This window comes from Somniosus microcephalus, chromosome 33 (assembly GCF_052327205.1).
Source record: "Somniosus microcephalus isolate GS21.2 chromosome 33, FLI_Smic_1.0, whole genome shotgun sequence".
Lineage (NCBI taxonomy): Eukaryota > Metazoa > Chordata > Chondrichthyes > Squaliformes > Somniosidae > Somniosus > Somniosus microcephalus.
This window is the reverse complement of record NC_141019.1, coordinates 4,742,055-4,754,865: the sequence shown is the minus strand read 5'-3', so window position 1 is coordinate 4,754,865 and position 12,811 is coordinate 4,742,055. Positions and strand designations below refer to the sequence as shown.

Below are 12,811 nucleotides of genomic sequence, written 5' to 3'. Positions count from 1 at the left end.
CTAGCTTGGTGCCGGTAGAACCCCGTGCTCAAGGTTGCGACCCTCCCAGTACCGCGCATGAAAGTACTGATCCGCCACAGACCAGCTCTGCACCTCCCTCTGAACAGAGGCAGTCCGACTTTGAACCTATTGGGGCTCGTACTCTAAGCCATGATCTCCCCGACCCTTCGCAGGGCAATCCAGGCCACACAGACTCTGACCAATGGCCAACCGCATGTAAGCGGACCAGCGACCCTCTACGACGGGAATCCAAACGGGTGCGACTCTTCCTTGTTCGGCGGCTGCGGACCAAAAGGTAGACCACAGCCTCCTAATCCTGCAGGAGGGAAGAATGTGATAAAAATGATAACTTCCGGGAAGTTATGTCATCACTTCCTGTGAACTATGAACTGTGTACATACCTCACTTCCTGTCATATGTCACTTCCTGTTGGACTGGTATAAATACTGGTCTGTTCAGTATTGTAAGAGGCTTCTACCAGAGGCATGGTAAAGACCTCTCGTGTATATAGTGTGTTTATAAGTTACTTAAAGCTTACTTTAAAGTTACTTGATGGTAAGTCTCCTTTTTCTTACATCACATACTGTTTACTATCTTACATGCCTCCAGAAGATCACTTCTCAGGCACCTCATTCCTACATTACAACAGTGATTACACTTCAAAAAATACTTAATTGGCTGTAAAGCACTTTGGGACGTCCGGTGGTTGTGAAAGGCACTATAGAAATGCAAGTCTTTCTTTCTTTCCTTTCAAGGCTGAAAAGCTGGTCTCGTTTCTCCTCATAACTCAGACCTTTAACTCTAGGAATCAGCTTCGTGGCTCTTTTTTGCAGTGCCCCCAACATTGGAATGTCTCGTTTGTGTCTTGGGGACCAGAACTGGACACAGTACTCAAGGTGTGATCTGACCAGAGCCCCATACACTTTGATCACGACGAACTGCGATTTGTATTCTACTGTTTCGGCTGTTCAGCATTTTATTGGCTTGATTGATTTCTGCTCTGGTTGGTAAATGTTGAGCATCCTACGTCTCTTTCAGCTTCATTCTTAACTTATTCAGTACCATTCATGGAGTACGTGTGTCGCCCATTGTTCCTTCGTATGTGCAGTGCTTTACATTTGTCTGTAATTTCATCTGCCATTGTTCTGCTCACTTACATATTTTGTCCAACTCATTCTGTAATTTCTGAGTTAGAAAGTGAGACAGAGAGAAAAAGGGGAGAGAGAGAATGAGAACCAGGAGAGAGAACAAAAGCAGAGAGAGAAACTGGAGTGAGCAAGAGAAGCAGGGGAGAGAAAGAGAAGCAGAAAAACAAGAGAATTAACTAGAAAAGGAGTAAACCAGAAAAACGGCAAGAGAGGGGATAAGGGGTTAGAAAGAAGGATAAAAACACAGAAGGGAAAAGATGATAAAGACAGAAGGGAAGGAAGTAGAGTGAGTGAGTGAGTTGAGTGAGTGAAGAACAGAAGGGAAAGCGTAGTAGAAATAAATGAAAAAGAGAATCTTTTTAGGTTTAGCAGAATCAGTACCCTTAGTTACAAGGTGAGAGTTTTTTCATGGAACCGGTTGTGAAAAAAAAACTACTAAATTAGATTGTTTTATATTAGACTTATTGTCAAGATGACCTTACATGAGTAAACTGAAAGCAAATGTAGCCTTGTTAAAAAAAAAAATAGAAAGTATCATTTTGCCCAGAGATTCAAGGTTTTGCTCTAGCAGAATTAGGTGTGCCCACCAATTGCACTTTATTTAGTACAGTAAAGAACCAGCCAGCGAGGAGTTTCACACCTTATGTAGTGGTCTATTGAAATTATAACACAGTAGAATCTAGTTATAGTGATTCATTTGGCCAGTGGCCTAAATGATCACGAGAACCAACTGATCCTTATAATTGAATCTCCACGTTGCTCAGTGTTGTTGGGCACTTTTAAACAGCTGATTCATCAACTGCTCATCTCTTCCTCTTAACATCAGTACTTTTATGATCAGCTGATTTTAATATTCTGCTCAGCTGTCTAAATGACCAGTTAGTGCTGAGCAGTGTCCCACTCAAAGAGCGCCTGCTTGGAACTAAATGAATGTACCAGAAACAGCAAAGACACTAAAATCAGCTGATAGCATCAGCACGTTTAATATCTGCTGTTAATAAGAGAGGCTGAGCAGCTGACTTATCGGCTATTTAGTGCTAAGTAACCCTGCCGGGCATGATAGGTATCCAGCCAAACTGGTCAATACAGCCAATGGAAAACCTACACATTTTATGCAAATTGGTTTTGCCAACCAGGATTTGAGCCTTACGGAAATAATGTCATGATCCTGCACTCCCAGCAGGGAGCTGCACTCGCAAGGAGCCTTGGAATTACAATACAATGATCACCCATGGAGTGGGGATCGAGTAGGCTTGCTGAGCCAAAAGCTCTTTTCTCATGCCAGACTTGATGGGGAGATCCGCCTCTGCCTTGCACTTGGGAAATCAGCATTCCCTAGGCAAAGGGAAGAATAAAAAGTGGCAGAGACCTGTAACATCGGGGGGGGAGGGGAATTTTAACCTAAAAAACAGATGGGTTGGAAGCATGGGGGTCGTTAAATTGTTAAAAATGGGATTCCCAACCTGAACCCGCGTCCAACCTGCCCACTTCTGGTTTTAATGGAGGCAGGACCGGGGGTGGGCAGCCAACCCGCTCCCAGGAGGTGGGCCGTCAATTTAAATATTATAATGAGGCTCGAAGCCTCTTTTTTAACCTGCATTTTGTTTTTAACTACATGTGGATGGGTTTTACACACTTTGTAAAACCCAGCAGTTACAGCAAGGCAGGAACTGCTGGATCCAGGAGGTAAGTGCCTTTACACCTACCTCCTGTATCCAGGGTCCCTGCCCGCCCCCCCACCCACGAACGGAGACCCCCTCAAGAGGCCTCCGAACACCACCACGCCCCCTCCCCGAAGATGCTGAGGCCGGCCACGATCTTCCCTTCACCACCCCGATCCGCTCTACCCTCCCTCACTCCTCTCAATCTGGCTGGCTGTGGACGGGAAACCAAGGCCTCGCATGCGAATCAGGGAAACCCGGTCAGTTTCCTGACCGCTTCAGCAACCACCCCCCCCCACCGCCCCCTCTCCCGCCCCCAACCTGCCCTCCTCCTTAAAATCCAGCCCCAGGTCTTGGATTTCTAGGATTTCCTGGACACCTCCCTCGTGGCCTGTACTAGGCGCAGGCCCAGCAAACCTCATTTAATAAGGCAGGAGGGGCGTTCCCAGACTCTTGCCTCATTTTCCATTTCCTGCACTTGTTGGCGCTTCATTGTCAAGGCACCTGAAGAAAATTGCCGCAATCACCTACCCTTGGGCCCCCATGGACCAGAGGAACTGCAGGGTTTGAAAAGTAGTCAAGAAAGTGGCAAAGCTTTAGTAACAATCACCAAGGATGAAGTGAAGCACTCAGGTCCCTCTGCTACGTTGGGATTTTCAGCCCAAATTTTAGGTGCACAGCCCAGCCAAGTTTCCCTGGGCTATGCAAATGGCCCAAGGGAGAACAAACATGGCCAGCTGCTTTCTCTCAGGTGCTGGACACCTCAGCTGCACGGCACTGATACAGGAAAATCTCCCCTTATATTCTGTGACTACAGACATATTTTAATAACTAAAGATGTACATTCTTGGGCATAATCAGAACAGGCACTTGACGCATGCAATGTATACCAAACAAGATGCACTTACTTTACAAAAGAGCTTGTACAACAACTTTTATAGAATTCTGTGGGTACAGTAAATGATGTGTGACCTACCCTGCAAGTTTGCCAGAGGGAGCTTAAGGATGCCTCCTGCACCAGTGGCAGAAGTGAGTCCCGGGAGAGAAGCAAGAGTTGCTGTGGGAATAGTCAACACAAGTCCCTGTTGTGCAGTTACTTGACCGGCCATGTTAAACGGGATGAGAAGAGGCTGGTTCAATGAGACACTCCCTGCTGAAGCCATTACCATTGTCGCCAGGTTTTCTGAAGTCAAGATCTGCAGAAAGAAACATTTCAAGGATTAGTAGATCACATATACCTGCACCTTGATTTTTTTTTTTTTAATTTAAACTTTGCTCTGCTACTATATGAATAGTGGAAGCCAGTGTTGTTTCCTTGATTTGTCTTAACAAACTGCTTCTGTCTCAATCGACCACATTCAGTGTTCCAGCCAAACCTGGTAACAAGAAAGGCATCTAGCTGTGCTTTGAGAGTTGGGCAGCGAGGCCATGTATCCCATTACAATTAGCTCCTTTGTTTACTTCTGTTGCTTTTTTAAAAAAAAAATCAAGTGTTGCAAACTTGGATAAGTTACTGAGCTCGACAGTCTGAGAGCACTGCAGGCTGACTTCCTCCAAATTTCTCGCCTCCTAATTTAGGAACAGTCTCGCTTTCATACAGAACCTTCTCAAGCAAAGGAAATGAAAAGTCCCCCCCAATCGCTTTTCATATGGCACTTTGTTCCTCCCCTCTCTGCATTTCCCAGGTCATTTACCATCCTCAACCAAAAGACTGGACAAGTGACCTTCAAACTCTGCCTATACTGCTCTAAACTGGCTAATCGTTCCAGGGATGAGGGATTACTAGAATGGTTCGAGAGATGAGGGATTACAGTGATGTGGATAGACTGGAGAAGCTGAGGTTGTTCTCCTTAGAGCAGAAAAGGCTAAGAGAAGATTTGATAGAAGTGTTTAAAATCATGAAGGGTTCAGATAGAGTAAATAAAGAGAAAGTGTTTCCAATGGCTGAAGGGTCGATAACCAGAGGGCACAGATTTAAGGTGATTGGCAAAAAAAACAATAGGCGACATGAGGAAAAACTTCTTTACGCTACAAGTGGTTAGGATTTGGAATGCACTGCCTGCTAGGGCAGATTCAATAGTAGCCTTCAAAAGGGAACTGGATAAATACTTGAAGGAGAAAACATTTCAAGAACATGGGGAAAGAGCGGGGCAGTGGGACTGACTGGATTGCTCTTCGAAAGAGCCGGCGCAGACTCGATGGGCCGAATGGCCTCCTTCTGTGCTGTACTATTCTATGATTCTATGATTTAAGAATGATTCCCACTGATTTTTCTTCGGTTTAGTGCCTGGCCTTTGCCCAATACTTCCCTATAACATCACAGCTGAAAATGGGAGCTCACCAGGCAATCATGAATGAAAACTCATGTTTCATCATTCTACGGCACACTGCAGTACTCCAATGCTTTGTTTCACATTGCCCACCAAAGAAAACTTAATTTACAGAATTCTTTGAGTAAATTTGAACTAACTTCACTATATTTTGCCATTTTGTAAAAGCTACTGTTGTCTGTTGTTCCATATCCCTTGATACCTTACACTAAACATCCGTAAGACAAAGGCCCTCTACCAACCTGCCCCCGCCACACAGTGCTGCCCCCCGATTATCAAAATCCACGACAAGGCCTTGGACAACGTGGACCACTTTCCATACCTTGGGAGCCTACTGTCAACAAGGGCAGACGTCGACGACGAAGTCCAACACCGCCTTCAGTGTGCCAGTGCAGCTTTCGGTCGCCTGAGGAAGAGAGTGTTTGAAGACCAGGACCTCAAACCCGGCACTAAGCTCATGGTCTACAGGGCAGCAGTGATACCTGCCCTGCTGTATGCCTCACAGACATGGACCATGTACAGCAGGCACCTCAAAGCACTGGAGAGGTACCTGTACCACCAACGCTGCCTCCACAAGATCCTGCAAATCCATTGGCAGGATAGGCGCACCAACGTCAGTGTTCTTGCTCAGGCCAACATCCCCAGCATCGAAGCTCTGACCACGCTCAATCAGCTCCGATGGACGGGTCACATTGTCCGCATGTCCGCATGCCTGATACCCGATACGAGACTCCCAAAACAAGCACTCTACTCGGAGCTCCGGCACGGCAAGAGAGCCCCAGGTGGGCAGAGGAAACGCTTCAAGGACACCCTCAAAGCCTCCTTGAAAAAGTGTAACATCCCCACCGACACCTGGGAATCCCTGGCCCAAAACCGCACAAAGTGGAGGAGAAACATCCAGGAAGGCGCCGAACACCTCGAGTCTCTTCGCCGGGAGCAAGCGGAAGCCAAGCGCAGGCAGCGCAAGGAGCGCACGTCAACCCAAGCACCCCACCCACCCGCCCCTTCAACCACCGTCTGCCCCACCTGTGACAGAGACTGTAGGTCCCGCATTGGACTCATCAGTCACCTGAGAACTCATTTTTAATGTGGAAGCAAGTCATCCTCGGTTCTGAGGGACTGCCTAAGAAGAAGAAGATACCTTTACCCAATAGAAATCTATCTAGCTCAGTTTTGAAAATATTAAATTGACCCAGCATCCACAGCCTTTTGGGGTGGGGTGGGGGGGCTGTGGGATAGAAGAGAATTCCACATTTCCACTACCCTTTGTGTGGAAAAAGTGCTTCCTGATTTCATTCCTGAATGGCCTAGCTCTTAATTTTAAGATTGTGCCCTCTTGTTATGGATTCCCCCATCAGAGGAAATCGTTTCTCTGCATATACCCTATTGATGTCCTTTATCATTTTAAATATCTTGATTACATCACCCTCAATCTTCTAAACACAAGTGAATACAAACCAAGTTTATGCAACCGGTTCTTATAATTCAACCCTTTAACCCCTGGTGTAATTCTGGTGAATCTGCACTGTACGCTCTCCAAGGCCAATATATCCTTCCTGAGGTCCGGTGCCCAAAACTAAATGTAAATCTCCAGATGGAGTCTGGCCAAGGCTCTAAGGAACTTCCTCCTCTTTGGATTCCAACCCCCTGAGATAAAGGCCAACATTCCATTAGCCCTATCTGTGCAGTACGTTTCAGTGATTTATGTACATGGGCACCTAAATCCCATTACTTCTAGGAACATAGGAACAGGAGGAGGCCATTCAGCCCCTCGAGCCTGTTCCGCCATTCAATATCATGGCTGATCTGTGACCTAACTCCATATTCCCGCCTTTGGCCCATATCCCTTAATACCTTTGGTTAACAAAAAATCTATCAATCCCAGATTTAAAATTAACAATTGATCCAGCACTAATTGCTGTTTGCGGAAGAGAGTTCCAAACTTCTACCACCGTGTGTGTGTAGAAGTGTTTCCTAATTTCACTCCTGAAAGGTCTGGCTCTAATTTTTAGACTCTGCCCCCAGTCCTAGAATCCCCAACCAGCAGAAATAGTTTCTCTCTCTCTACCCTATCAGTTCTCCTTAATATCTTGAAAAGTTCGATCAGATCATCCCTTAACCTTCAAAATTCTAGGGAATACAACCCTAATTTGTGTAATCTCTCCACATAACTTAACCCTTTGAGTCCGGGTGGCATTCTGGTAAACCTACGCTGCATTCCTCCAAGGCCAATATATCCTTCCTAAGGTGTGGTGCCCAGAACTGCTCCCAGTGCTCCAGGTGTGGTCTAACCAGGGCTTTGTACAGCTGCAGCATAACTTCTACCCCCTTGTATTCTAGTCCTCTAGATATGAAGGCCAACATTCCATTAGCCTTTTTGATTATTTTCTGTACCTGTTCATGACATTTTAATGATTTATGTACCTGGACGCACCCACCCCCCCCCCCTTTGTAATGTTATGATTTCATCTACACTACCTACAATGCCAACTATGTGTCACAGTTCTCCACAGTTCCTAGTCTCTCACCATTTAGAAAATATTTTGATTTGTCTTTCTTGGATCTAAAGTGGATGACCTCACACTTCCCCACATCGAACTACATCTGCCATAGTTTTGCCCAATCGCTTAGCCTGTCTACACCCCTTTGTAGCTTCCTGCTCCCATCTACACAACTTACTGTGCCTCTTTATGTCATCTACAAACTTTGATATACAACTCTAATCCTTCATCCATTTCTTCATTAATATATATGGTGAATAGCCGAGGCCCAAGTACAGATCCTTGGGGAACACCTACCCTTCACAAATCCATACTGACTTTCTTTGATCAACTGATATTTGTCCAAGTGCTCAGTCACTCAGTCTATGATACATTTCAGTAACTACCCCACAACTGATGTTAAACTGACAGGTCTGTAGTTACCTGGTTTCTCCCTCCCGCCTTTCTTAAATAATGGAGTGACATTTGCAATTTTCCAACCCAAAGGCATAATTCCTGAATCTAGAGTGCTTTGGGGGAAAATTACGACTAACACATCTGCAATATCCTCACCTATTTATTTTAATACCCTGGGGTGGAAACCATCAGGTCCTGGAAATGTGTCTGTCTTAAGTCCCATTACTTTCTCTATTACCATTTGTTTTACTTATATTAAATCTACTAAGTTCCTCCCTTGACATTTTTAAGGTTCCCATGTATTGCTGGCATTGTGTCCTCTTACTCCACTGTAAAAACAGACACAAAGTACTCACTTAACAAGTCCTTACTGTCCATTATAGTCTCACCTGTATCCATCTTTAATGGGCCGACATTCCCCATTGCCACTTTATTTCTCTTAATATAGTTCTAAAGACTTGTGCTGTAACCTTGTAAGTTTTTTTTATATTACTTTTTTTCACCACTTACTACTTTCTTTTATCGCTTTGTTGCTTTATATAGCTTTCACAGTCCGCTGAATTACTACTTTTTGTTGCATTTGCGTAAGCCTTTTCTTTTAGCTTGATATTGTCTCTTACCTCATTTGTTAACCATGGTTACTTAACTACACGAGTGGAACTTTTCCCTTTTAGGGATATGTACTGGATTTGTATCATACCAAATACTACTTTGAATACTTCCCATTGTTTGTCTCTAGATTTACCCATTAACAGTGACATGAATCAGTCATTCATGAAAGAAAGACTTACGAAATAATACTGAGCAGCCTACGGGTGGCGCTGTCCAGGGAGAGTATAAATACCCGGGCACGGGCCCAGCTTGCGCAGGACATTCTTAACAGGAACTAGTGAAGGACACAACTAGACCTCCATGTTGTAAAACAGTTGATTAAAGCTTTGTTTAACGCTTAGACCAAGTGCCTAGTAGTTTTCTTACGTCAAACAGTTCAGCCCAGTTTACTGTGGTCAATTTATTTCACATCCCTTCAAAGTTTGCCTTACTTAAATTTAAAACCTTGGTTTGTGACTCTCACTTCCCTCTCAAATCTTATATTAAATTCAATCATATTATGGTCACTATTCCCAAGATGTTCCCTCACTGACTACACTTCAAAAAGTACTTCATTGGCTGTAAAGCGCGTTGGGACATCCGGTGGTCGTGAAAGGCGCTATATAAATGCAAGTCTTTCTTTCTTTCTAATCTGAGCAGATTGCTAATTAATTCTGTTTTGTTACTCATCACTAAAATCAAGTGTGACCTTACCTGTCAGTTCTAAAACATAGGCTGGAGTATTCCCGCTGCCGGGCGTGCGGGTTTGGGGGCGGGTCAGCAGTAGAAATTGCGAGCGCGTCGGGAACCCGCCGCCTCGCGCATTTAACTTGTGCGCTTTTCCTAACACGCCACAGACCCGAACTGCAGAGACGGGTGACCTAATTGAAGTCGTTAAGTGCTTGTTGTGAGGCCCTTAACAGGGTTTTGAACCAGAGCTTTTGATTTTTACTGGATGACCACGGGAATCACGCAGCTCGGGAACCTCGTCTGTCCAACATGAGGCAGAAGCGCAGTGGCCATTGTGTGAGGTCATTAATGGAGCATGGAAATCCACATAAATACTCCCACATTACACCTCATTACTTGCCTAAGGGAAAGGCTCTTGCTAACTCCATTTTGTGCACAGATTTAGGTGTCTAGAGTTTGCAGGTCTTTCCTGTAACCTCGGAAGCCACTCTCAGAACATTGCTGGTCAGTATCACAACATTGACAGATTAGTCCTCTGATCTCTACTTGACCTGCCATCTATTACATCAGCATGGGTGCTGTTTATATTGTCTCACCTTGGTCCTCAGAATCGGACCAAGATGAGCCCCAGCACCAGCAGGCACACCAGCAACTACACCACCAACCTTCTCTTCAACGACCTGATGCTCCACAGGAGAGAGGGCATCAGCGCAGGGCTGCACTGCGCCGGAGGAGATACCCATAACATAGGGTATACAGGCAGAGGATGAGCTTCCTCAACATGACTGAGCAGCAGTGCTTCAGGAGGCTCAGGCTATGGCGCCACGTCGTCACCGACATTTGTAACTTGCTGGAACAAGACCTGCAGCCCAGAGGTCCTGGTGGATACTCCTTGACAGTGGCTGTCAAAGTCAGCACCGCCCTCAACTTCTTCGCCTCAGGCTCCTTCCAGGGATCTGCAGCAGACATTTGCAGAATCTCGCAGTCAGCCGCCCACAGATGCATCATCCAGGTGACCGATGCCATGTTTCACAAGTCAGCCAATTATGTGAACTTTGGCACTAATGAAGCCAGTATTACTGAGCGGGTGCTCAGCTTTGCGGCTCTGGCTGGCTTCCAACAGGTGCAGGGCGTCATTGACTGCACACATGTGGCCATCAGGGCACCCCATCATCACCCAGGAGTGTTTGTGAACCGCTTCCACTCCTTCAATGTGCAGCTGGTCTGCAACCATAGGAAGATCATCATGCATGTGTGCGCCAAATTCCCTGGCAGCTGTCATGACTCTTTCATGCTGCGCCAGTCCACCCTCCCTCAGCTCTTCGCACTGCCAAACAGACTTATCAGCTGGCTGCTTGGAGACAAGGGCTATCCACTGAAGACGTGGCTCATGACACCCCTGAGGAGGCCAAGCAATGATGCTGAGGAGCGCTATAATGGCAGCCACGTGTCCACCAGATGGGTCATAGAGCAAGCAATCGGCATGCTGAAGATGCACTTCAGGTGCCTTGACAGATCTGGAGCAGCCCTTTAGTACGCACCAGCCAGGGTCTCCAGAATCATCGTTGTATGCTGCGCGCTGCACTACACAGCGCAGCAGCAAGGATTAGAGCTGCATGAGGAGCAAGGCGCACATCCCAGAGCCTCTTCAGAGGAGGAGGAGGAGGGGGAACAACAGCTGGAAGACGAGGAGGAGCAAGAGGAACCGGAGGTCCAGATGGCACCAGCAGCGGAGCACATTGCTGCCCAGGAGGCCAGGGATAGCCGCATCATGGCCAGATTTACTTAACTTCCTGCAATGCACCCATATGGCTGCCACAAGCTGTGCCAAGTTCCCCCTACCCCCCAACACCATCATAAAGCATCCCTACAATGACCAAGCCATTGCTTTCACACAACCGCCCCCCCCCCCCCCCATTGCTCGAGGTTATGTAATGTCTCACCATTCACTCTAACTCACAAAGCCACTTCCAAGGTAGCAGACAAAAATGGGCATGACCGGAAAGTGGTGAAAATAAATACATTTATATGTGTGATAACAGTAACGGAACAATAACACTTCTTTATACACCCATGTGCATTCAGGATTGTGGCTTTTTTCTTTTCTGTGTGCTTCGCCGAGGTGCAACCCCTGTGGCTTCAGCAGAGGTAGAGGCAAGCTGCTCACTTCCCTGCTGTGACTGCTTAAGACACTTTTGGCGGACCTCCGCTGGGTTTTGGAGCCCGTGAGGGCCCCACTAACGACTGCTCCTCCTGCAACTGTGCAGGGGCAGATTCGGCCATCGGGCTCCGAGGCAGCATGTGGGGCTCTGACTGAGGGGTGGCAATGGGGGAGAAGTGGGAGCGCTTTGAGAAGAGCCCCCACTTCCATGTCCCCTCTCACCATCATCCCTCTCATGGGCCACCCGCACATCCTTGCTAGCAAGGAGCTGGAGAGCAGCTTGCTGCACAGCAGTGGGGCCATGAAGGCCCAAGTCTACGTTCAGATCCCTCCTAGACATGAGGTCCATGAGCGCCTGCCATCTGTTCTCCATAGCTAGCATGTGTTCATGTGAGTGGCGCATTAGCTGCTCCATGCAGGTGGCCATCCTTTCCATGGAAGAGCCTACAGTCGCCATCGCCTGTGACATGGTGGTGCTCATGTTGGAGATGGACTCCTCCATTCTTTGCACATTTGCAGACATCGCAGCTGCAAAAGCTGCCAGAGCCTCCGGCAATTGTTGCTGCCCCTCCAAGATCACCCCCTTTCTGGATGGCCCCCAAGGCTCAGCGTCTGCATGCAGCTGAGCAGAGCTTGGGGCGTCCTGTGCCCTCCGGCGAGGAGTCTCCACTGTTGTCCCCGTCATCACCATCTGCTCTTGCTCACTGATGTGTGAGACACCAGCTGACAACACTACTCTATCATGCATAGGACCCACCGAGTTGTGCGTATCTGTGCTGGTGCTGGGTGGGCTTGGGTGTGGTGACGGTGGACCCTCAGAGGCTGCAGCTTCCTCTGAGGATTCGTCTTCCTCCCCCAGCTGCATAGTTTGGGGGGGGGGGGCGGGGGACTCTTGAAGGACCTGTGGGAGAGTAAAGAGATGATTTAGAACTGTTGCATTAAGAATGGGCAACAATACCATTATTCTCATGAGGAACAATCACTGGCTGCTGACATCAGTCCCCATATGAGTGACTGCTGTATGCCATGTGGCTGTATGAGATGTAATTCTGGCACCGGGTTGCTGAAAGGTCCCCATCTCTCCATCTCCCACCGCCAGCAGCTCTCCAATTCTGGAAACCTCCAGGGCCCCCTCCTCTGCTGGAGGCAAAGTACTGATGACTGGAGGGCCACCTCCGGTTCTGTCTCTCCCGGATGTTCTGGGCTCTTTTCTCCTGCAAGGATGGAAAGAAGAGAAGTTTGAGTGAGAGTGATGGCATGTGTGTAAGGATTGTGTGGGTTACATCTGTAGAGGGTGACTATGAGGAAGTGGGGTGCCAATGCCAAATGGCCT

At 47.2% G+C, this 12,811-nt stretch overlaps 1 protein-coding gene across 1 annotated transcript in view; it reads right to left on the bottom strand.

The window, feature by feature from the left end:
• Positions 1 to 12,811, bottom strand: part of pou6f1 (POU class 6 homeobox 1) — a 159,237-nt gene that overhangs the window by 94,395 nt on the left and 52,031 nt on the right. Inside the window, exon 5 of the mRNA XM_085972615.1 lies at positions 3,786 to 4,005. Within this exon, the coding sequence (XP_085828741.1) occupies positions 3,786 to 4,005 (220 nt within the window). The remainder of the gene's footprint in view (positions 1 to 3,785; positions 4,006 to 12,811) is intronic.